This window comes from Apostichopus japonicus, chromosome 7 (genome assembly GCF_037975245.1).
Source record: "Apostichopus japonicus isolate 1M-3 chromosome 7, ASM3797524v1, whole genome shotgun sequence".
In the NCBI taxonomy this organism is placed as follows: Eukaryota; Metazoa; Echinodermata; class Holothuroidea; order Aspidochirotida; family Stichopodidae; genus Apostichopus; species Apostichopus japonicus.
Window position 1 is genome coordinate 26,622,875 of NC_092567.1, and position 24,064 is coordinate 26,646,938.

Consider the following 24,064-nt stretch of genomic DNA (forward strand, 5'->3'; position numbering starts at 1 on the left):
TTCTTCTTTGGGGGGGGGGGGGGCGGGGTGGTGTCAGGTGCCGTCCGGTTTGGTTGGGTGTTTTCTCTAGTGTATGTTATGTAGTTTTACCAGCGTATCCATGTTGAATAAATGATTTTACTAAAGACCCTGGAGACCTCTGTACACCGTGACTGTTGTGCTGATGTTGCTTGCCAACTTTAAAAGATACCTTACAATTGAATTTGGTCCAGGTACATTGTGTAAACTGTGCTATGACCAACGTACCAAGAAGGGGGAAAAGCTTAATGCATCGTTAAAATGATGGCACTAGCTTAATACTGAGCACTAATTTTATAGCAAATACTGTTATGAACTTTACTAGCATCCGTACATTCAATATTACGAGAAAAGGGCATTACCATGCCTCTTATTCAGTGAGAGGGGTTTGACCCTTTTGCCGTAGGTCGCCTAACAAGCTTCTGGTCAATTTGACCAACCCTCTTCATCCTCACGGGTTCTTTTTCAACATCAAGGGGAGACATGGACACGGGATCCTAGGCCACAAAAGGTGCCACACCACCAGCGGTGCGTTATGAACTCCAGTGAGCCTAGAAATCTAGTAGGGTTTACACAACCGGCAGAATGAGTCGTTCATCTACCTCCATTAACACCTGTCACCACGTTAGCTAGTGAAACATATGTTTGAATTAATGTATAAGGACTTCACAGAGGAGTATGCGAAGGGAGACACGAGTATTGCATAAACTAAATATAGATGGATTCGACCCCGGAGCTGCAGGTTAACAGTCACTGAGCAACCTGAAAGTGCATACGACAAATCCAGTATACGGATTCGTATGACTCATTTTGAGTTTAAATAATCGAATGCTTGAGATAAAATGTTATCTTGCTGTATCAAACTATCCGCATCATAATAATAGAGGATATAGTGAATTTTTGGGATAAAGTTGTTGTTTATTTGAGAAAGAAACCAAAAGCTTGAAAGAAAGTCAATGTCTTGATTAAAAAAAACCGTAATTTTGAGGAACGAGTCGAAATATCATTGTAGAACATTTTCAGATAAAAGTTCAAATCTTTATTTGTCTTAAAATATATCAAGTAAATGCTAAAATATTTATAATAAAAGGCAGCATTTTGAGCTAAGAAGCAGAAATTTGTATATTAAATGTTGGCAATTTAGAGAGCAAAAATCTAAACTCTGGGGATAAAATGAAACTTGAAAGCTGAGATATGTCTTAACGTCTTTCCTCTTCACTCGAGTTTATCTACCTCACTGCCCTTGGTAGTCTAGTTTGAGTTTAATTTCACAGGTTACAAACTTCGAAAAATCTTCAGCTCAGCCCCCCACCCCATCCTCCTCCATTCCTTTGCCTCTTATTATGTTACCAGAATTAATATGTCCATATAAGTCTATGAAAACTACATATTCAGAGGTGCTTCCACTTTTTTATGTAGTTTAAAGCCACATGCGGAGGTCACACTATCACTGGCATTCTTGTGTCTGATATAAGTGACAATTTACCCATTATATGCTCAGCTGCGTTCAATTCTTCAAATTGCTCACACGGTACTACCATATATGTCATGAAAAAGGATACGTCGAGGGGTAATTATAAAAGGTTTTCCTCTGAGCTCAACGACTTCAACTGGCATCAACTGTACACAAAAACAGATGTAAATGATGCATGTAATTTCTTTGATGGTATAATAAGTGAGATCTACAATAAATATTGTCTCATTAAACGTACTACCGTCAATTGGTCACGCAAACGCAATTATTGGACTACAAGTGGAATTATTTTAATCAATTGCTACTAAGAAAAGACTTTACAAATCGTACCTCCAAAACAGATCTCCTCGAAATAAGTTTAACTACGTCAATTACAAAAATATCCTTACTTCAAACGCAATTATTGGACTACCAATGGAATTATTTAAATCAATTGCTACTAAGAAAAGACTTTACAAATCGTACCTCCAAAACAGATCTCCTCGAAATAAGTTTAACTACGTCAATTACAAAAATATCCTTACTTCTACTATTAGGCTTTCAAAAAGTGTTACTATAGCAATTTACCCAATGAAAATAAAATAATCAGAAGGAACCTGAAGAACTATAATGAAATAATTAGTCGAAGCAATTCAACCAGAAAGATGCAGTTTAGAATAAATGACAATAGTGAAGAATTGACTTCAGATATAAGGGTTGCTAATTGTTTTAATGATTATTTGCTAGTATCGGTACGAACCTAGCCGGTCACTTTGAAGAAAGTAATGTCAGCTTCACTAGTTTTCTTAAAACCTCTAATCCTAATACTATATTTATTTCTCCAACTAACTGTACGGAAATATCTAAACTCATTAAGAATTTGACAAAAAGGTTCAGCTGCTGGGACTGTCTGTATAACTGCTAACATACTTCGTACCTGCAAACTCTTCTTGAACCGCTCACCTATATGTGCAACCCTTCTCTCTATAGTGGTATTGTTCCTTGTAGTATGAAAGTTGCTAGAATAACACCTATTTTCATAACTGGTGATCACTCAGTGCTTTCAAACTACCGACCAATCTCGATTCTTTCAACAATTTCTAAAGTTCTCGAGAAAACCATGTATAAGAAACTCACAGACTTCCTAGACAAGGATGATATCATTTCATAACGTCAATTTGGTTTTCGTGAGAATCTTTCCACGTATATGGCGGCAGCAGTATAGTCCAGTATATCGATAATGGCTTCAATAACAATGAATTTACTATTGATGTGTTTCTAGATCTTTCTAAAGCATTCGACACTGTCAACCATTACATCTTACTAAAAAAACTTAGCCATTATGGAATCCGTGGGGTTGCATATGATTGGTTGGAGAGCTATCTTAGCGAGAGAGAACAGGTTGTACGCATTAATGATCCAACTTCTAAGACCAGTACAGTACGCTGCGGCGTCCCACAGGGATCTGTACTTGGACAACTACTTTATCTTATCTACATAAATGACGTGTGTAACTGTTCTCATATCCTTAACTTTACACTCTTTGCAGACGACACAAGTATTCTTTTTCAAGCACAGTGATATTCATTGTGCTGGTCGTGTCGTTAACTCTGAACTATATTATGTATCTAACTGGTTTAAAGCAAATAAGTTGTAAGCAAAACAAATTGTATTATATATCGTCCTGTTCAGCGAAAGGTTGATACAGTTAACGTATTTATTGATGATGGTGATATTACTCTTTAATGTTTAGGTATTCATCTTGACTCAAATCTCACCTGGAAGTTTCATATTAACAGTCTACGCTCCCATATCCCAAAAATTATTGGAATACTTCATAAAATTCGCTATTTTGTACCATTGCATACACTTAAAACACTGTACGACTCCCTCATTAATTCAAAGCTGTCTTACTGCAACATATTTTGGGGAAACACCTATCCATCTTACCGTAATCGCCTGTTTACTCTCCAGAAGAAAGCCATTAGACTGATTACAAATTTTAGTTATCGTGCTCAGAGTAAAATTATATTTTCTAACTTAAAAATCTTAAATATCTTCGACACATACAAACTCCAAGTCGCTCTATTTATGTATAAATGAGTTAATGGGGTTTTGCCTTATAACATTGATGATTACTATCTTTTTAACTACAATACACGCGTTTGTCAAAACTTCCGAACAAATGTTATCACTTCCGAGAGGACTCATCGACATTTTATTCATTCTGGAGTTACAATCTGTAATAGTTTGGAAAACCAAATTAAAAACATTCAAAAGTATTCATTGCTTCAAACAAAACATGAAATCCATTTTACTCAACGATTATTATCATTAAGCAGTGATTTTTTCTTTTTTTTTCCTTTTTTCTTTGTTCTTTTCTCTTTTCTTCTTCCTTTTACTTTATCCTTTTTATTCTTTCGTTTATTGTTTTGTAAATGGGGACTGCTCGTAAAAGCTCTGCTTCTTCAGTCCCCCTCCACCTCCTAACTATTCACCAATGTATTTATATTATGTGGAAAGAAATCAAACTCAAACTCAATGACGAATCAGTGCCTGAACTTTCCTGATGACTTTCCTGATGAGAAGTAAAATTATAAATGATTGAATGAAAAATACACGAACAAATTGACTTCGAACAGGACAACAATGCTTCCTTTAAAATGTAATTCTTGATTACACAGTCCTCTTAATATTCGTCATGAAACAAGTGCAAAAGTTATGTTTTATAAAAGATAAGTTAAAGTATAGGAAATGGTGTTACCAATAGCATAAATATATAAATGATAGCTAGAAGCTGTGCTTAAATTGATCTTTATCGCCTAGCCCGCTAAAACTATTTCTAAATGATTAAAAGGCGTTAATAAAACTTCACGAAAATGTGTGGAAACCATTTTCCTCTGGGGAATTCATGTCAAATGGATAATTCTGGTTATTAATTAAGTACATGGCGACAAGTACAACACATTGCAAAACAAAGAAGGATAGAAAATATTAAAGAAATAAACAACTAAACAAAAAAAAAGAAACTAGTTTTCAAAAGAATACCCCCCCCCCCCACACACACACACACAGACACCTACAAAACTCTGTTCGTAATCAAATATAACACATGAATGTGCTCACATTATCCCAAAGTACAAGAACAAATAAAGGAAATAGCAACGATTAGATTTTAGACATGATGAATATGTATTTCTTGAGTGACTAACTCGATCCCGGTTTTGGACACACCCACATGGCATCTCTTTATGATAGTAACTTAAGTCTACCCGGAACTAGCTAATTAATTCATGAAAGCAGTTAAAAGTGTAATTTAAATGTCAAATGCCGACTGCGAGCGTTGCCAATTTAAATGGTAGGTTTGTGGTTTTTCAAGCTCTTGAATAATCTATGCAATGGAGAAAGAAGAACTTATTTTAATGCAAATTACTAATAAACAAGATGAAAAAAATTTAGTTGTTTACTATTTTATTTCATTAATTTTGTCACTACATCTATAAATTATAGTAGTCACCAATTTTTTTTGGAAGGAGTGATGAAAACCCAACATTTCTTTTAATTGAAAACACTGTAATCAAAAGAATTGTTGTAAACATGATTAAAATTTGCATCAACATAATTATTATAAGTATAGAGAGCTTCATTAGCGAACATAAACCACCAAATAATAACAATGACAATACTGATCACCAAAGCCACGTAGAAGAGCGCTGTGGCAACGAAAGACACATGTGTCAAAGATCTAGCCGAGTCACTGTTGTCGTTAAGTGCCTGTCGGAAAGAGAGTGAATGGGTAAAAAACAATAAGTAAATAATAACAATTATATACATTTTTCGATCATGTTGAACACTTTTAACATTTGCATTCTCCTTCATGGAATAATTCAGTACTTTATATATGTATTTATAACCATTTTAAACGTTTTTAGGTAGTTTAGAATGTTAACCTGATTAGTATGTCGATGACTGCCGGATGGCAATAAAACCAATGTTTTTCGTTTGTTGAAAGTCCAAAAATAGACCAGTACGTATATGCAATATACGTGGTTCTTCAAAAATTTAGATCTCTACAAAATAAGACAAAGTTGATGGATGCATGGTTTGCGTCCCTTTGAACGTGAATGGTACCGATGCGATGTTGACGTTCCCTGCACTTACGTGGTAATAATCTCGTGTTGTTTTGATTTTTATATAAAAACTGTATGATGTTGTTTTGATTAATAACAAACGTTTGATATTATTATTAAAGATTGGAGATTTCCTATCGGTATATAATTAAAGTAAGAAAAAAAAGATTAAAAACAATCCAGGATAAAGTGAAAATAATTTATGTTAATATCGTTACCGCGATGGCACAGATGCACGATGGGATAGTACAAAGAAAAGACCCTGGGCAGCAAATCAGTGTGATGATAGAGAAGACGAGCGCCCCTATAGCTGCGCCAGAGTTTTGTGGAGGAGCAGGACTTTGTACGACGACCACGTGGGGGTAAGGTTGGTAACCCTATGGTAAACAAAAAGGAAAGAAATAAACAAACAATAGGAATGGCATTTTTGCTTTTGGCTTTTATTGACCGAGAATTATACAAATCTGAATGCCTCGAAATTGTAACATGCATATACGGACCGTAAATCTTCTAAAGTCGTATTCTGCTAAAAAAAATTAACTCGGCTTTCGAATTATTCCCACATATACATCATCGCTACAACAAGGGTAATCAATATGAGTGTGACAGTAAAGCCTAAATGTTCCTTCATGTGTGAGAATTACTGACAACGAAGTGACCTTCTATAGTGGTATTGTAGTCCTAAGTTAGCTCATGATAACCATTTATGTTTAGAACACTAAGCTCGTGTTGTAAGTTTGGTTAGTGATGTTTTATAGCAAGGGAAATAATAAAGCATGGCATGGTACATTTTGGGAAATTTCACGCAGGACCTAGTTGTAATGCGATATTTCCAATTGAATAAATTGAATTCAGATACAATACAGAAGTAAGATACAATTCATTAGCTTGGTTTTTGCAGCAAGTATGGTGGTTTACGGCTATCTTCGCTTGTCGCATTAATTCGAGAACTATGTGTTAAACATATGTAATTGCACTGATATCCATTGTAAAGTTGCCGTGTTTGTTAGTCAAATTATAAACACTTTCTCAATTTCAATTTAAATCTATAAAGATTGCGCAAACGTCCAAAATTGCCACAGTGAAACAATGAAACATCATATTTATATGTTGAGACCCTTTTGTGGATAATTCCACCCATTTACCTGGATTACACAGTAAGTTCAACGCATGCGCGACATTAGGAAAGTTTTCCCTTGCTTCAGGGAGATTGACTACCAACCTTTACAAGCATTATTCATTCTGTTTCTGACGGAATCTGATTGAACAATTGATGACATCACATAGCTTAGTAATATAAATAAACCACTGAGTAAAATCAGCGAGATCGTCATCACCGCTAGTTTTTTAAAGATCATTAAAAGCTCTAATCTATCGAGAATTAATGGTATATCATCATACATTATGTACATTGGTGACGTAAGAGACAACAGACAGAAAAGCAGTCACACAGACAGAGAGACAAACAACGCGGACAGGAGAAATGACTGACGCAAAGAGACAGACAGATTGGCAAACAGACGGACTCTTAGAAAATTGGAAAAATACAATGAAATCAGTTCTTATCATACTATAAGAGCTTAGAAAAGGTTACAACATAAAGAAGGTCTTTAGCACGATATTTATAGGCAAACTGACACACACACACACACAAAACAGTTTCACAAGAGCTGAGAGACAAAAAGGTTAACTGAAAAACAAGGAAAAAGAAATGATCAAGGAGATTAAAGGTCATTTACAAAATATAACTAAATCATATGAAATTGTGGTGAGTACATTTTACATATTTAGTTTTATTAAGTAGTAAATGTCAATTCTCACCTGGTTTGGTTGTGTGGTCTGAATGTACTGTTGTTGTGGTGGTTGTTTTGCTGACAAAATAGAAATAAACATCAAATTATGGATTATAAACCAGCCTATAGATTAACGGGATAGAGCGGCTAAGAGAGTGTTTTGTCATTATTCATGACACCTTAAAGGAGTGTTCCAGACATTAAGAAACAATTTTCATTTGCCACTGTACCACTGTACCTCATATATTCGGCCATAACTACAAATAACCCTAATGTATTAAAGTTCAACTGAACGCTGTCTCCCTGATGTTGTAGGTTGCAGGATGTATGGGGGCGTTTGAACTGAGGGGGACAGTAACGTATCATTTAGTTTGAAACAAATGGTGTCACTCTATAGATCTAAATTAAGGAGACATTCTTAAGTACGGTATCAGTTGCATCAAGAGTGATTTGCATAATGAACCAGTTCATATTTAGACTTTCTCTACAAACTTATAATCAATCACTCTTTTCCAAACCTTTCTCTACAAAGGTGTCCTTGCTTGCGACGAATGAATCAACATTTTCCGTTTAAAAACATTTTAAATGCAGCTATAGTGTCATGAAGTGATATTATAACTAATTTGAATTCCTTTCAAACTCCTGCAAGTTCTTCAACCCTTCGTTTATTTGACCTTCAATTTTCCTTCGTTAACACCAACTGTTTCCGAATAAAGAAAATCATTAGAAATTGTTCGGTCCATTTTCAGATGCTAGTTTAGGTACCCGTATTTTCCACCCAGTTGGGCCTTTTTGTTGTCTATACTGTAGTGTCATGTCTCGCTTTTCAGAGCCCTCGTATTGTCAGTAATGCTGGCGTCACACTGTCCCGAAGTTGACATCAGATGGACACACGATAAAGAAAATGTTCAAATTCGGCTCTGATCGTAAAAACATCGGGCCATTCGTGAGGGCATCTTAAGCCATCGTATGACCTCCGGTGGAGTTTTTCAGGCTCCGGCAGCAACTTCGTGAGTGGTGGCAAAATCTTTACATGCCAAAAAATTGCCCGAAGACCTTGCGAAGGTTCATTTTCGTGTTGAATTCGTGTGTCCATTTTGCCCTTCGTAAGGCCATCGTGAGGGCATCTTATCAAATCGTGTCATCTTCTTTTTTACTTCGTGTGATCATCGGTGCCATCGGGCATTTTCGCCTCACGAAGACAATACGAAGGAAACAAGAAGCTGCCCGATTGTCTTATGAAGGCAACACGACTACGTGAAGCCCTCGCAATGCCGTCGAGTAACCATCGTATTATAGTATGCTGACATCGAGATGGGACCACGGGGTCGGCGAAGACAGCCGAATTTGTGAACCTCAAGCGTTTCCCAGGTGTCATGGTAACGTGGACATATAAAGGCCAGCCTCAAAGAATCTTCCTCAGTCAGTCCTAAGCAACTCTACAGAGTAGAGGCGTGTGTAACTCCCAAAGCTACAATCACTATCACAACTAACCACAATTCAGTTCCTGCAGAATGGCATACTTTGGTGATGAGACAACCAGGAAAAAGAAAGCAGCAGCATTGCTTCTTTTGATGTACCTCAGAGAACATGATGAGCACTTCTTACAGGCCCAGCACCTCCTCTTACAATAACAAAGCATTATTTTATTTCACTTTGTCATTTCTTGCTATTTGCCTTTCTAGCATTCGACAATGTACTTATCAATACGTCGTCGTGTAGCCATCGTGTGGCCTTCGTGTGGCATTCGTGTGTCCTGCGGGTAAACTACTTAAATAGAAATGCACATCTTCGTGTGTGGTTCGGGTGCCATCGTGTGACCTTCTGTAGGCATCGTACTTGCTTCGGCTGTTGATTGGCTGTTGACCAAGTTCGGGGCCATCTTCGTGCGAAATTCAAAATTCCATATTCGTATGGCCATCTGGTGTCAATTTCGCGACAGTGTGACGCCTGCATAAGAGCATTATGAATATCGTGTTTAGTATCATATCAAGGTTAGGAACTGTTTGTACTGACAATACCAGTGCTTTGAGAGCATGATATTGGGGTACAGTTTAGAGAGGTATTATCATTAGGAATTTGACCAAATTGGCTGTATTTTCAGACAAGGAAATACATAACCAATAATTAGGACCACGTGTAGTTTTCTTTTTATCATGATTGGTTCATTCATGATAGATTTGATGAATATTAGTTATGTTCCGAAGTTGGGTCACCGAGGGTCATATTCCCAAAAAATTCCAATATATTTTCTAAAACTTAACTCCTTATTTGTTCATTATGAGTCATATCTTATTCTCTGGGTTTCTCTAATAATATTTTCTCTTGGAGAAAACGTGGATTTTCGTTATATTATATATATATATATATATATATATATATATATATATGCAATGGAGGTAAACGACAAAGGCAAATGAATATATATAAATGAAAATCGTAATGAGTTGGAAAATCAAGAACAGTGAAAAAAATTCCAGCCTCCACCGGGATTCGAACCCGGGCCTTCCGCTCTGTACGCGGACACCCTAACCACTAGGCTATGGAAGCTGATTGTAAGTCCAGAGTTTCGAAACCGGTAAGGAAGGTCGTTATTCCACTGTAGGTCACCTGTATCGAACAATACTAGTTCTGTTTTTGGTGACATATTTTGCCTTACTCTAGAGATCAAACATGATGCTAACCAACTCGAAATCATTTGTATATATATATATATATATATATATATATATATAAATATATATATATATATATATATATATATATATATATATATATATATATATATATATACATATATATATATATATATATATATATATATATATATATATATATATATATATATATCATGGATATATTTAGGACCCAGTCCTCTAACAGACTTAAAACAATCAAAATTATTTTAAAGTACACCCTCTCCTTGATTTTAAGCCAATGAAGATCATGGAATAGATCAGTCACATGATCATATCTACTTTTACCACATATCAATCTTGCAGCAAAATTTTGAACAGATTGGAGTTGATCATATAAATGTTGGTTGATACCAAAAAAAAGTGAGTTACAATAATCAATATGCGAAATAACTATGGATTGGACAATAATATTTAACTCAGACTTAGTAAGATAAAACCGCATTTTAGAAATATTTCTTAGATTCTTAAAGCACCTGGATTTAAGTGAACATATTTGATGCCGAAAAGACATGGTATCGTCAAAATGAACACCAAGGTTACGAACAATTTGGTCAAAACGTACACAATCAACAGAGTTAAGAATAACACCCTTGATGTGAATCAGTTTTAGTATAGGAGGGGGACCAAATACAATTATATGGGTCTTGCCAGGGTTGAGTTGCAAATAATATTTGCGCATCCAACGTTGGATACAACCAACGGAGGATTGCAGAGAGTCAACCAGAACTGAACTTGATTATGGTGCCTGAAGTGTTTATAAACCTGGTGATCATCTGCAAAACCATGAATATTAAAACCCATTCTAGAAACTTCAGCGTAAAGTGAGCGAATATAGATGTTAAATAAGACCGGACCCAAAACAGATCCCTGTGGCACACCAAACTTAATAGTAATCTGATCAGAAGTACAGCCCCCTATTCTAACTCTTTGAGATCTGCCCACAATAAAACTTTTAAACCAGTTTAGGACAATACCAGTAATACCAATTTCATTAGATAATACAGACAAAAGTACATTATGGTCGATGGTGTCAAATGCCGAGCTTAAGTCAAGGAGTACCAGCACAGTGGCATGTCCACTGTCACTGGCAACTAATATGTCATTAGTTACTCTCAAAAGGAGGGTTTCGGAACTATGGTATTTTTTGTAAGCAGATTGCCTGGAAATATTGAGGCTATGAGAATGCATGTGAGTATTCAAGCGTTTAAGGACAACTCTTTCAATCAATTTACCCAAAAAAGATAGATTGGAGATCGGTCTATAATTTTTAAAATTGTTATGATCTAAGCCATTCCCTTTGATGACAGGAGAAATATCTGCAAGTTTTAGACCATCCATGCTGCCAGTGATGAGAGACAAATTAACGAGATGACATATGCAAGGAAGAAGAAAATCAATATTACTTTGTAGGAGATCTCTCGGAAGTATGTCACTAGGGGAGCATTTAACTCCAGTATCATTAATTATCTCCCTTAACTCATCAATATTGGTAGGTTAAAACTGAGATAAGACAACTCCACGATAAGCAGTAGCAAGCTGGTCAGAATCTCTATCAATGTCCTGAAAATTAGACCGTATTTGTGCTATTTTGTCGTTAAAATACTTATTAAAGTCATTTGTAAGAGTTTGTAGAGAAACAGTAGGTGGAAGGATTTTGGTTTGATTTTTATCAAGGAAATTATGCACAAATTTGTAAAAGGGCTTTGGAATTCCCCTCACAATTTTGGAACTTGATTCTAAAGAAATCCCTTTTCTGTGAACGAGCCATTGTCGTAGTGTCCTTTCTAACTTGAAGATAGACGTCTTTGTCAACAGTTAGACCAGAGTTATGCCATTTCCTTTCTGCTTTCCTGCGAGGACGCCGCTGATTTACATAATCAGCTGTGTCAAACCAAGGTGCCGTGTAAACAACTTTTATTCTTCTGGTCACTAGTGGGGCATGTTTATCTATTATCAAAGCGATTTTTGAATTATATATATCAACTGCATCTTTGAAATTCGTTGTCACTGCTTCGTAGTTGGAAAATTCACGGTTGATATCACAGGAAAGGGCTTTTGCATCAACAGACTTCACGTTTCTAAAGGATAAATCTTTATACTGATGCTGATCGCAACTGAGTAAAACATCAAACTTAATAGGAAAATGGTCGCTCAACGTAATATTATCCAGAACGTCTACAGTTTTTAGATCAACAAGATGCTCACTGGCAACCACAACATCCAATGTATGACCAAGATTGTGTGTAGGTGAATTCACGTACTGTATGAGCCCAAATGAATTCAGAGTATCAGTAAATTGAGAAGTAGATTTGGCAGTAGAGATATCAATATGAATATTTATATCACCACATAAAATAATATGATCATTCTGGATCATCACATCCTGCAGGAAGTTATCAAATTCATGTAAAAAACATGTAACCAAAACGGACTGCAGCCGGTATATAGCGAGATTATCAGCAGTTTCGAATTATTATTACACTTCAGTAAGAGTGAAGAGTACTCAAATGAAGTAAAGTTTCCAAGAGAAATGGTTTTAACGTCAAAATTAGGTTTATAAATAATCGCAACACCGCCCCCGCGTTGGTTAGTTCTGAAGCTATGGGTAATATTGTAGCCAAATTCTTTGATGACACTCGTAGATGGATTAATGTAATCAGTGAGCCAAGTTTCACTAATGAGTCCAATATCAATGTTATTGTCTGTTAAAAATATCATGACATCTTCAGGTTTGATGTTCAATGACCTCACATTCCAACAGACCATGTTCAAAGGTGAATTGACCCGATTTACTGTCTCTAGTTTTTTGAAGAATTATAAAATGGTATGCTTTTACGAAGTTTTTTCTGCTCATTAATGTAGCAAGGACAGGAAAACGAAAATGCAGCGTGAGTAAACTGACGATCACTGTCGGCTTTCTTACAATTTACACAGGTAAAGTTTGGTGACTAAACATCCTTGTGGGCACAATCTTTGGTTTCATGTGCTTCTGCACATATTTCACACACTTTAGCTTCCAAACAATCAAGGGCAAAAGTTCAATCGCTGTAGTTGACAATCAACAGCCCTTGATGATGAGAATAACATTCAAAGCGTTCATATACATCAATCGAAACATAACTGGAATATTTGATGACATTATGTGAGCCAGGGATATTGCTGATAATTTCCCCTACCATTATACCATACAGTTTCCTTAGTGACAGACATATTGGTTTCCGGATCAATAAGGTGGCCTGGTAGTAAGTCTCTATATACAATATGCTGAGTTGTAAGTATTACCGGGTAAGAGGAAATGAATGTCAAGAATCCTGGAATTCAAATCAAAATTAAGTTTTTAGAATCCCGTGGTAAATTTTGTATTGACCATGTCAAGTACGAACCAGGTTAAAAATGGATAAGAATCTATATAAAATCATTGATTGATGTATATATATATATATATATATATATATATATATATATATATATATATATATATATATATATATATATATATATATATATATATATATATAGGGTTATAGCTAGGAGATTGTGAGTGCTGGTTAAATAAATTTGCGAAGCGTAGCGAGCGAAGCTCTCGCATCTCACGGCCGGGGGTCCAGGGGCCCGCTTAAGGGCCCCTGGTGGGGTCCAGGGCAACGCCCCGGTGGGGGTCGAGGGTATTTTGGTAAATAACAGAAAAAGGTGACGTTATTATCATGTTTTACGGCAAGGGAAAGATAAATTTGTTACTTTTGTTGTATTTCACAAGCATTTTACTATATTTTTGTGCCGGCCAGTGGACTGTTTATTCACTTCCAATGCCGGCCGGCAGGCGTGAGTGGCGGTTACCACCGGCCGCCGCCGTGGCTATAACCCTGTATATATATATATATATATATATATATGCATCATTTATAATTGTAACTTAATTTATTCGAATCTACCTGAGCAGCATCAGATAACATCTGCCTTGTTCTTAGTTTATTATTATTATTATTATTTTAGGTTTACAGTCTTGTACAGGGTCAAGGCCCTTTTACACGACTTTTACAACTTAACCCTGGTCATTGGTAACTTGTCACACCTACACACCAAAGTGTGCACAATTCAATCAATCTCTCCTGGGGCACCACAGTGCACCACAACCACGTGTCCCCCGGGTGACTTCCCATAGGGTGCAGCCACAAACCGGCGCACGCAACTATATTTACAAGTTACCTCGCAAGCCCCCATTTATACACCTGGGTGAAGAAAGGTAATGGAGATAAAGCGCCTTGCCCAAGGCCACAACGCAATGATCTGGCCATGGCTCGAACCTGTAATCCTTAAACCCAGGGGCGTATCCAGGATTTTCCATTAGGGGGGGCGTCAGGCATGAATGATCGCCGTCCTGGGGATGGGTCTAAGGGGAGGGGTGGACAATTTTTGCTTTCGAAGAAGGGCTGAAATGCAAAATGGTGCCATATGCATGGGCGGCGATCCGTACTTCCGAGTGGGGGGGGGGGGGATATGACCTTGTTGACTATCTAAGCGTAGCGCCACCATGAGTTGGCGCGAAGCGTACAAGAAAATTTTGGGATTAACAAACCCTCTAGATGGCCGGAAACGGCACTTCCCGAGGTTTCCAAGCGAATATACCCAACTTTAAAATAGGGATGTCATGTCCGAAATATCTCATAATCAGGATCCAAAATACTTTTTTTTTTAATTTCGGGTGTTATTTTGGGAAAATTGCCCCTGTCAATCTTGTTTCAGGCGCAACGTTAGAATGTTCGAGAGCTCTTTTATATTATTCGATGAAGAAAATGGCCTCATGCAGGCTATTATAGGCCTATACACATGCAATACACAATTACACATAGTTACATTCCTAGGTACCGATTGCTAGGGCATCCAGGTGAAACGTGTATTAAGCATTACCCTGGTAACATGAGATTCTCAGCTGTTCGAGGGAACATGTACGTGTGTAGGCCTACTATAGGGCCATATGAATACTATGAGGGTGCATATATGTACTATATCAATACCGTGGGCGCAATAATACATTTTGTTGTTATAGGGCCAATGAAGCCTACAGTCAACTATTCTTGCTTTATAAAGACGCTTTATTTGAAAAGATCGCACTGCGTTTATGGTAGGCGAGAAATGAAGCTAAAAAAGAGCCGTACATTAACGATGATGCATAAATGTAGGCATGAAAATATTCTTATCCCTGGCATTTGGTGGGGGGGATATGGTGTATTACATCCCCTCCACCCATTTTCATGGGGGATATATCCCCCCCCCCCCAGGATCGCCGCCCATGGCCATATGTGATCCATTTTTCGACCTTAATAATAAGCAACATTTCCAGTAAATATGGACACAAAATGCACAATTTAGTATGGCTGGAATGTCACTTAGTGTTTATAGTGATAATACAAACAAAATTACCATCTATGTTTCTAAAACTATTATGCCGCCGAACTTCGCCAGAACTTTATTTTGGCAAACAAAAAATAAAGCATACGGGAGGGGGGGGGGGGGGTTGAGCGATCACCGACATCTCACATAAAGGTCGTCATCAATTTTTTTTTTTTTTGCTAAACTTTTTTTTTTTTTGGTGACGGCCAATAGGGGGGGCGCGCGCCTGTTGCGCCCCCTGGATACGCCCCTGTTAAACCACAAGTCCACTGCCTTAACCACTTGACCACAACGCCCTCAATATTTAATGACACCCTGTAAAGTTAGTGGTTAGTTTCTTCGGTTTTAGAATTTCCTCGCAAAAGAAAGAAACAACTAGAGACTAACAAATTAAATATTAAAAAAATAAACAATTAGTATGCACTCTTGCAAATTATTATGAATGGCAAATAAAAAATGCAAACCGCGCGGTATTTTTGTGTATTTATGTACACTGGCTAAATATATTGATATTTCTATCTCCTTTAAACCAGCGACGTAGCCAGGAATTTGAAAGGGGGGGAGCACTTTTTGCGACTGATATGGATTTTCAAATTGTAGGCACGACTATCTGAGCGGAGCGCCACCATCGGTTGGCGCGGAGCGTACAAGAAAATTTTGGGTTTTACAAACCCCCCAGGTGGCCGGAAACGGCCCTTCCCGAGTGTTCATTCTGGTTCCATGGCCTCTTGCTAACTTGAGACACCTCATTCAATATCACTTTTAAACCAAAAAAACAAACGAGTTAAAATAGTACGTAATTCAATACTACATAATGTTCGGTATTTAAAATTAGCAAAGTACATGTACAGAGTAGTCTTACTTTTCAACTGCTGATACTTGTAGATACATATAAAGATAGGCCAGAAATGTCTTTGATACAACTATAGCCAGTAATTGTCTTTGATACAACTGTAAATGTTTAAGTTAGCCTAATATTAGAGAAGGCGAGAGCTATCCGACGATTGCCATCTGATGCAAATTTCTCAACTGTTTTCTCAACTGAAATATTATCTGCGTAAACGGGTTCTTAACTAGATGTTAAAAAAACTGACAAGATCGGATTCTAGACTTTTTCGGCGGGTAGAGTGTTGAATGAAACGGCACGCGATAGAAATGACAGCCTAAATTAGAAGACTAGGTCACCTAATTTAGCCATATTCTTGCTACGTTCATTTCAATAGTTATTCCTGTCTGGACTCTTAAACTCGTCCAGCAAGCTTATGGATTTGAAATATGGGTATTTTTAAAAAAGATAACTTGGCCAAAAAAAGTGTAGGCCCGGGCCTACAGTTCTACATACTGGCTACGCCCCTGATCATGGATATCATATTATCAGCAGGTTTTGTTTCCTGTTTGAATTCTTTTACATGTTCTTTTACATAATATATCAGAAAGACAAACATATAGTGCTCTTTTACAATTTTTCCAGTAGGATGATTCTTGTTTATTGTCCAATGTCTGGACTTTAACACATTTGACGAACTTAACTGATGGACAATATAAACTTTCATACTTTGTAATATAGCCAGATATGCAGTGGCCTAAAAACAAATATCGTTATCGTTAGCAGTGTAATAATTATTTAAAGGAAGTGCGTATCACGTACGATTGCTATCTTAGCTTCATAACATGCTGTTCGTGCAACAACTTAGGACGAATCATAGAAAGGATGAGAACGAACGTTGTCGACGTTGTTGTGCATACGGTTCGTGACATTCCATAGAGTTCGGTTAGGTAGGCAATATGTATTTTATTACGCAGTGGCCAACTGTAGGCTTGTAATAGGCTATAGGCTAAATTTAGCTAATTGCATCTTCCAAACTAAGTTAGTAGTTGAATCAGTAGGCGTGAATGTTACTACGATTATAACCGAGTTAACGGAGCTGACGAGTATTCAAGTTCAAAAGAGCACTGACAAAATACCATGCTAAAAAAACAACAGTTTAAAAAAAAAAAAAATCGACACTGAAAGGGGGGGAGCGGTCGCTCCCCCTGCTCCCCCCTGGCTACGTCCCTGCTTTAAACTACGGTCTAGCTGATGAATCCATTTGAATATAATTTCAGTATAACATAGCACCAAAATCCCCCTTTTGTGAAAATAAATTCGGTCTTACCCATTTCCATAGTGGTGAGTGCAGTATTGTTCTTCTAAAAGTACCAAAATAGGACAAAAATAACAATGAATCAAGACCGACTTGAAAGAAACGACAATTGTAATAACTACACTGTAACGTGACACGAATGATACGAAGCACTGCTGAATGTTACAATGGACGTACACTGGTTGATGTCTTCAGTACATGGATTCTTCGAGGGGCTTGTAACTTCCCTTGTCGAACAGAAGCCATTTCCTTATGTCGAGCAAGCTTATAGGTTAACACTTTTTGTTAATTCGGTGAATATTGTGGAAATTGTACAGATACTTGGCATAGAGACAAGATTTAAAAAACTAAAAGTTAAAATAAAATATTTCTTTTACTTGAAAGAAATTTATTTTCATCAACAATTATATAACCTACAAGAACTTTTCAATGGGTTTCAAATACTTCAGGCCTGTTGCTAGGAGCTTGGGTGAAAAGAGAAGATTTTCTGGAAATATCATACACTGGATAATTTGGCATTGCATTCTAATGGCATAATGAATATGTCCCTTACCCATTCAGCCTTCCCCACTATGAAATGGCTCAATTAAGTTCAGAAAATCAATCGCAAATACTACCCTTCCTTTATGAATTACAGTATCTGTTGTTTGGTGTATATGAGTACCACATTGATTAGATGTGCCAAATTGTTTTTGGTGCCTGTCAAGGTCACCAAAGGTCAGTTAGAGACCATAAACCAAAATATTAAAACAAGCAATAACTCCCATTGACAGGGTCCAACATGGTTGATATTTTGGGAGCAGTTATGAATGGGGTAAGGGATCGTTTCCAAACATAACGGTCATGTGATCCAAGGTCAACAAAGGTCAATCAGGGGTCAAAAACTAGTATTTTTGCAATAACTTGAGAACAAAATGTCCGTCAAGGTTGGGAGTTACACTATTGTAATCCAGTAGTGGACCCGCATCTAGGTGACCTTTGACATCAGGTTGACCTTCGGTGACCTTTATTAGTTTTTTGGGTTATTTGAAATTTCGTGGCCATAATCGGATCTTAAAGGTACCTTCCGATCAGATCCGATGACTACCTTGATCCTCAACAATATGCTAATAGGGCCCATCGCAATACAGATGACGCGGTCTTAAATTGCTTGGAGAAATTGTATTCCCACCTTGAACATTCTAACTCAGGTCATTCTGCCAGAATTATGTTCTTTGATTTTTCATCTGCGTTTAACACAATTCAACCTCATGTTTTGGCCGGCAAGATGTTAAATATGAATATTTCACATGATCTCATTATTTGGATACTCAACTACCTTACCAATCGTTCTCAATATGTTCACATTAGCTCATCCAACTGTATGTCAGATGTTAATACTCAAATACTGGTGCTCCACAAGGAACCGTTCTAGCCCCATTTTTATTCACTCTGTACACGTCGGATGTGAGATCCTCGTCTGATAGTTGCCATTTATTTAAATTTGCAGATGACACAGCCTTAGTGGGTTTGATTAAAAAGGATGATGAGAGTGAATATCTGGAAGAAATTAATCATTTCGTCGGATATTGTGACAAGAACTTCCTGGAGCTTAATGTTAAAAAAAAGGAAATGAATATTGATTTCAGAAGGGTCAAGGGTCAACCGAGAGAGGTTGTGATCAAAGAAAATCCCGTAGAACAAGTCTCATCCTACAAATATCTTGGTGTTGTTATTGATGATCAACTGGCGTGGCATGAGCATATTGATTATTTGGTGAAGAGAGTAAACCCTAGATTATACTGTCTCTGTAGAATGAGTGAATTTGACATTGACAGTCGTATCCTCACTATATTTTATAACTCAGTCATTTGTAGCGTGTTGAGATATTGTATGACATGCTGGGGTGGTAATGTGACTGCTAATGATAAGAAACGCATTGATTCTGTTATCCGACAGGCTAATCGTATTCTGGGTGGGGAACAGCTCACAATGGAGTGTATGTACCATCATGTTATTGAGTCTAAGCTCGACGCCATCCTTGCCGACGAGAATCACCCATTGTTTCTGAATCTCCGCAGTGCAATAATCTCTCGGAGTGGGCGGATGAGGCTTCCGAATGCAATAACAAATCGTCACATTTCTTCCTTTATCCCCCAGTGCATTAAGCTCTTTAATTGTCGTTTCAATCGATAGTAGCCTGCTTTATCTTCCCGTTCTTGTCATCTAAACTGGTGTGACATTTGTTTAATCATCACGCCTTTAAACTTTTATACTTTAATTCTGTGAACTCTTATGTTTGCCATTCTTATGTCTTTTTACCCTTTATCATCTTGTATTTGTCTTATATCTACATATGCGAGCTTGTAATTTCCCTTTTGGGATGAAATAAAGTTTTACTCACTCGCTCACTCGCTCACTCGCTCACTCGCTCACTCGCTCACTCGCTCACTCGCTCACTCGCTCACTCACTCACTTACTTACTGACAGTGAGGAGGAAAGTGATAGTGCCGAAGAAGATGAGGAAGAGGAAGAATGAGTTTGAGTTACAGGAGAAGAGGAAGAAGATGGAGAAGATAGAAGAAAAAGATAAGAGAAACTTGTATCTACCCAAAGAGGGATGTGAGTTAAATATTAAAGGGGTGTAAACGTTTAGGGTTAACCTGGGAGGGGTGCACAGAGGGTGGGGGTCATTGGCATAGGTGAAGAGGGCAAGTACACTAAAGTCTTAGTATATGCCCAACATTTGTGCGTCAAGGCCTGTGATTATCCCAGGAACATTGGTTTTGGGTAAAAATTCATGATTTTGGCAAACACTGACATAACTTTGCCTAGGTTTTCTCTTTTGTCACATATTGCCACAAGTCCTTCCTGGGGAAAATAGTGTGGAAACCCCAGGACACACATTGACACAAGAATCTGTGGATGTATGTGACAAGTTCAATGTTTGAAAGGGTAAAAATAGTCCCTGAAGACACAGGGTTTCCTTGTTGGTGATGTAGAGTTTGCAAAGTTGCAAAGTTAGCTATGTAATGATTTTTATTGTCACAGGCTTACCACAATTAGCAACTCACATTTTCTCACCGTTTCAGCTACCTACAAGTGTTTTTACATGTTGCGACCACATATGAAAACATATATAAACAAGCAATTTTACATATCCCCTTTACATATAAAGTACGTCTTTTCTGGTGTACGTCCTTCTGAATCTTCATATGTTTGCTATTTCATTTTTCCTACTTTTGATGAAGAACGCCTCACATTTCCGTTCTCCATGGTAAGTTATTCGACCTGGCACCGAAGCAGCAGCTGGACTGTCCAAGTCTGACATCGCCAAGAGGTCAAATGTCGAGGCCGTGAAACGGGCCAAGAAAGAGAACATTTACAAATTTGTTTCAGACTGGTGGTCCATAATCTGCCGATGACCTGCGACGATACCAAGCTTAAGGACTTATTTAGGTCAGCTGTGCAGGCCTAGAATGGCGTTGAGATAACCAAGGTTTGCGTTCAGTCTTCCCATGGAAAATGTTGTCACCTTTTCAACACCTACTCTTATTTGGTCCTCCCATCTTTATCTTGCATGGAAAATGTGATGTCATACCTTCCAGGATTTTTAGTTGACTTACTTTTCATAACAAACCTTGCTGTATTTTTTCTAATGAAAGATGTTAATGAGTCCATGCATCTGTTCATCCCATCACATCCCATCCCATCCATCTCGTCCCGTCCCATCCCCCATCCTATGCCCTCCCCCCCCCCCCATCCCACTTCATCAAAAATATGTTTGCCTCTCCTACAATTTTGAGTGTGACATGAATGCAGGAAGAAATCCATAACCGTTTTGTGATGATGACCGGAATGATTTTAAAGATATTGAACAATTTTACTATTTTTTTGGTCAATTCACACAACTCTAGATAATCTAATTTGTTTATTTTTTTTCTACTGTTTTTATTTTCTTACATACCCCCAGTCCAAAGTGATGAGAGACAAGGACAAACTAAGAGAGGATAAGAAGGGCAAACCCCTCGGTTACGGAATCGTATCCTTCACCGAAGACAGACACGCTCTGGAGGCATTACGGACAGTGAACAATAACAGGGTGAGTATGTAATCCGGGATGGTTGAGAAAGACATCCACATAGACTGAGTTGTCCCAAGATATATTGTCCCTTCCCACTCGCCATGCAGGGTCCCACCCTCACTAATTTACAATTTTATGCTTTGTGGTGCTTTTGTTTTTAGAATTTAAAGAGGACCTAACAAACATGTACAAGGTACAGCTTGGGATGTATTTCTGTGTGGTAGAACATGAAGTAGCTCTTTAAAACAGATATTTGTGTTTTTGTCTTTTTTTGTTGTCTGTCAACTCTTAGATGAATCATGCAGTTGTCTTTGAAACAAACGCTTTGTAACAATCTAGTGAAATGGATGATATGTTTATGAAGGTCAATCACATTTCCTCAGAATATCAGTAAGGACACTTTACAAAAATGCAACGTCAAGATTTGACAGGGCCATCGAAAAAAGGCAGATGCCTAGTGCGAGCAGCAAGTTTGCTATCAAGGCTGCTTTGTAATTTTGCTGTCTACTTTATAGTGTCTACTCGGGTTGAATTGGGAGGGGAGAGTGGATATTGGAGGTAACTGGCTAATTTGGAGGGGTGAAACAACTTCTCATTTTCTCACATAAGCACTGTCGGTCAGTCCTATCCTACACACTTGCAGCTTCATTCAATTCCTGTTTAACCTGTATTTGTAGTCTGGTCGGTTTTTCTGATCGATTTAAAAGATTCTTCTTTAATATTTACCCCTACTTTCAGCAGTTAATTGTTGGATTTCCCTTCAAAAACAAGAAAGCCTTGGAGAAGAGGCAGAGACAAGCCGATAAGTCTAAGGTGAGGGAAAGATGGATCAATTGAATCGTGCCACTGAACAGCACAACCCGTTCTAAATCTATGCATGTGTTCATCGGTTGGCCTGCCATCGGCTAAAAACTGGGCCTTCGCCCCGTCTCATAGAACTTAATTCGCACCAAGGGCGTAGGAACCGGGGGGCCGGGGGGCGCCAGCCCCCCCTCCCAGTGAAAAATGTGGAGGGGCGGAAGTATCATTCCGCCCCCCCCCCCCGCTTCGCAAGTCAGAAAACCCCTTTTTCATTTCCAAATGAGAAAAAAATCTCATTTGGAGCACCAAATTGCATCTAAGGCCAGGTGAAAATGCAAAATTATATACAAAATGGAGTGGGTGGGTTGAAGTGTGCTATATTGCATCAAATTGCATCTGAGGCCACCTGGAAATGCAAAAAAAATCCAAAGGGGAGGGGACACCCTCCCCTTAGACCCCTCCCCCGGGCCGGCCATCAGTCTTCAGCCCCCCCCCCCCCACTCAAAAGTACCTTCCTACGCCACTGATTCGCACAACGAAAGCTTTGACGTGTTGTATGTATATATTGACGACTACTCATACTTATTCTCAATTAAACACAATAATGAAACTCTTGGCACCCACATGGTCTGGAGAGGAGATCTACATCTATTATTCTTTTTAAGAAAAATAATTTTCAAATCCTTTGCAATTGTTTAGCTTCTGAATTCGTACAACGAAGGCTTTGACGTGCTTTATATATATGGACGACTACTCATACTAATGCTCAATTATCAACTAAACATAATAATGAAATTCTTGGCACCCACGTGGTCTGAAGAGGAGAGCTTCATTTATTATTATTATTCTAAGAAAAAAACTTCTTAGCTTCTGAATTCGTACACCACGTTCCATTATAGTTTTAACATCATTAATTTTTTATTAATCCATCTACGAAGGAACCGCAGTTAGACGTCGTATGAGATTTCGTATCTTACTGCCAGTATTCTATCCATTTTTAAATCTTTCACGGAGAAGACGAATAACTTCGTTTGGAGTGATGGCAACACCTTTCCAGCTCAATTTGATAACCTTGGACTTCTTCTACTGTATGCCATTTTTCACGGAGAAGTGTATGACTGAAGAAAAACATGTATGACTGAAAAACATGTATGACTGAAAAACATGTATGACTGAAGAAAAACACGAAAAAGTGAATAAATCAACCATTTTTTTCTTCCTTATTTTATTGACAACTTCTGACGTCTACCAGTCACAAACGGACTTTTATTAACTAGTAAAATTCATGTTAAAAAAAAGCCAAATGCATGGATTTGTTCATTGGATATCACAAAAACACACAATACAATTTACAAACACATATAATCAGACCTAAAATATAAGAAAAATGACTTGCATAGCATGTATGATTTTATGTAATTCTTACACATAGAATTTATGAATAAGGTACCCTAGGCCTCAAGTTAGCGTGCTTAGTTAGCTTATTCGGCAATCGTTATGTAATAGGCTGTTGTAAAGTTAACGATACATACGTTGCACAAACTCGAGCCTTTACCGGCATATTGTTTGTAG

The 24,064-nt window shown here is 37.6% G+C and overlaps 2 protein-coding genes and 1 non-coding gene across 3 annotated transcripts; 1 reads left to right on the forward strand and 2 right to left on the reverse strand.

Annotated features, from left to right (window-relative positions):
* Positions 1 to 4,104: 4,104 nt before the first annotated feature.
* Positions 4,105 to 17,865, reverse strand: LOC139969933 (uncharacterized). Its single transcript, XM_071975353.1, has 4 exons — positions 17,641 to 17,865; positions 7,423 to 7,472; positions 5,820 to 5,978; positions 4,105 to 5,245 (listed from the first exon to the last, which is right to left on the reverse strand). The coding sequence occupies exons 1-4, from the start codon at positions 17,648 to 17,650 to the stop codon at positions 5,030 to 5,032; spliced, it is 435 nt and encodes a 144-aa protein (XP_071831454.1). The 5' UTR covers positions 17,651 to 17,865; the 3' UTR covers positions 4,105 to 5,029.
* On the reverse strand, positions 9,873 to 9,944 carry Trnac-aca (transfer RNA cysteine (anticodon ACA)). Its single transcript has one exon. It is a non-coding gene; the product is annotated as a tRNA-Cys (tRNA).
* A 2,261-nt stretch (positions 17,866 to 20,126) lies between the features above and the next one.
* LOC139970224 (RNA-binding protein 28-like) lies at positions 20,127 to 22,528 on the forward strand. Its single transcript, XM_071975864.1, has 4 exons — positions 20,127 to 20,229; positions 20,890 to 20,963; positions 21,581 to 21,709; positions 22,430 to 22,528. The coding sequence occupies exons 1-4, from the start codon at positions 20,127 to 20,129 to the stop codon at positions 22,526 to 22,528; spliced, it is 405 nt and encodes a 134-aa protein (XP_071831965.1).
* Positions 22,529 to 24,064: the final 1,536 nt, after the last annotated feature.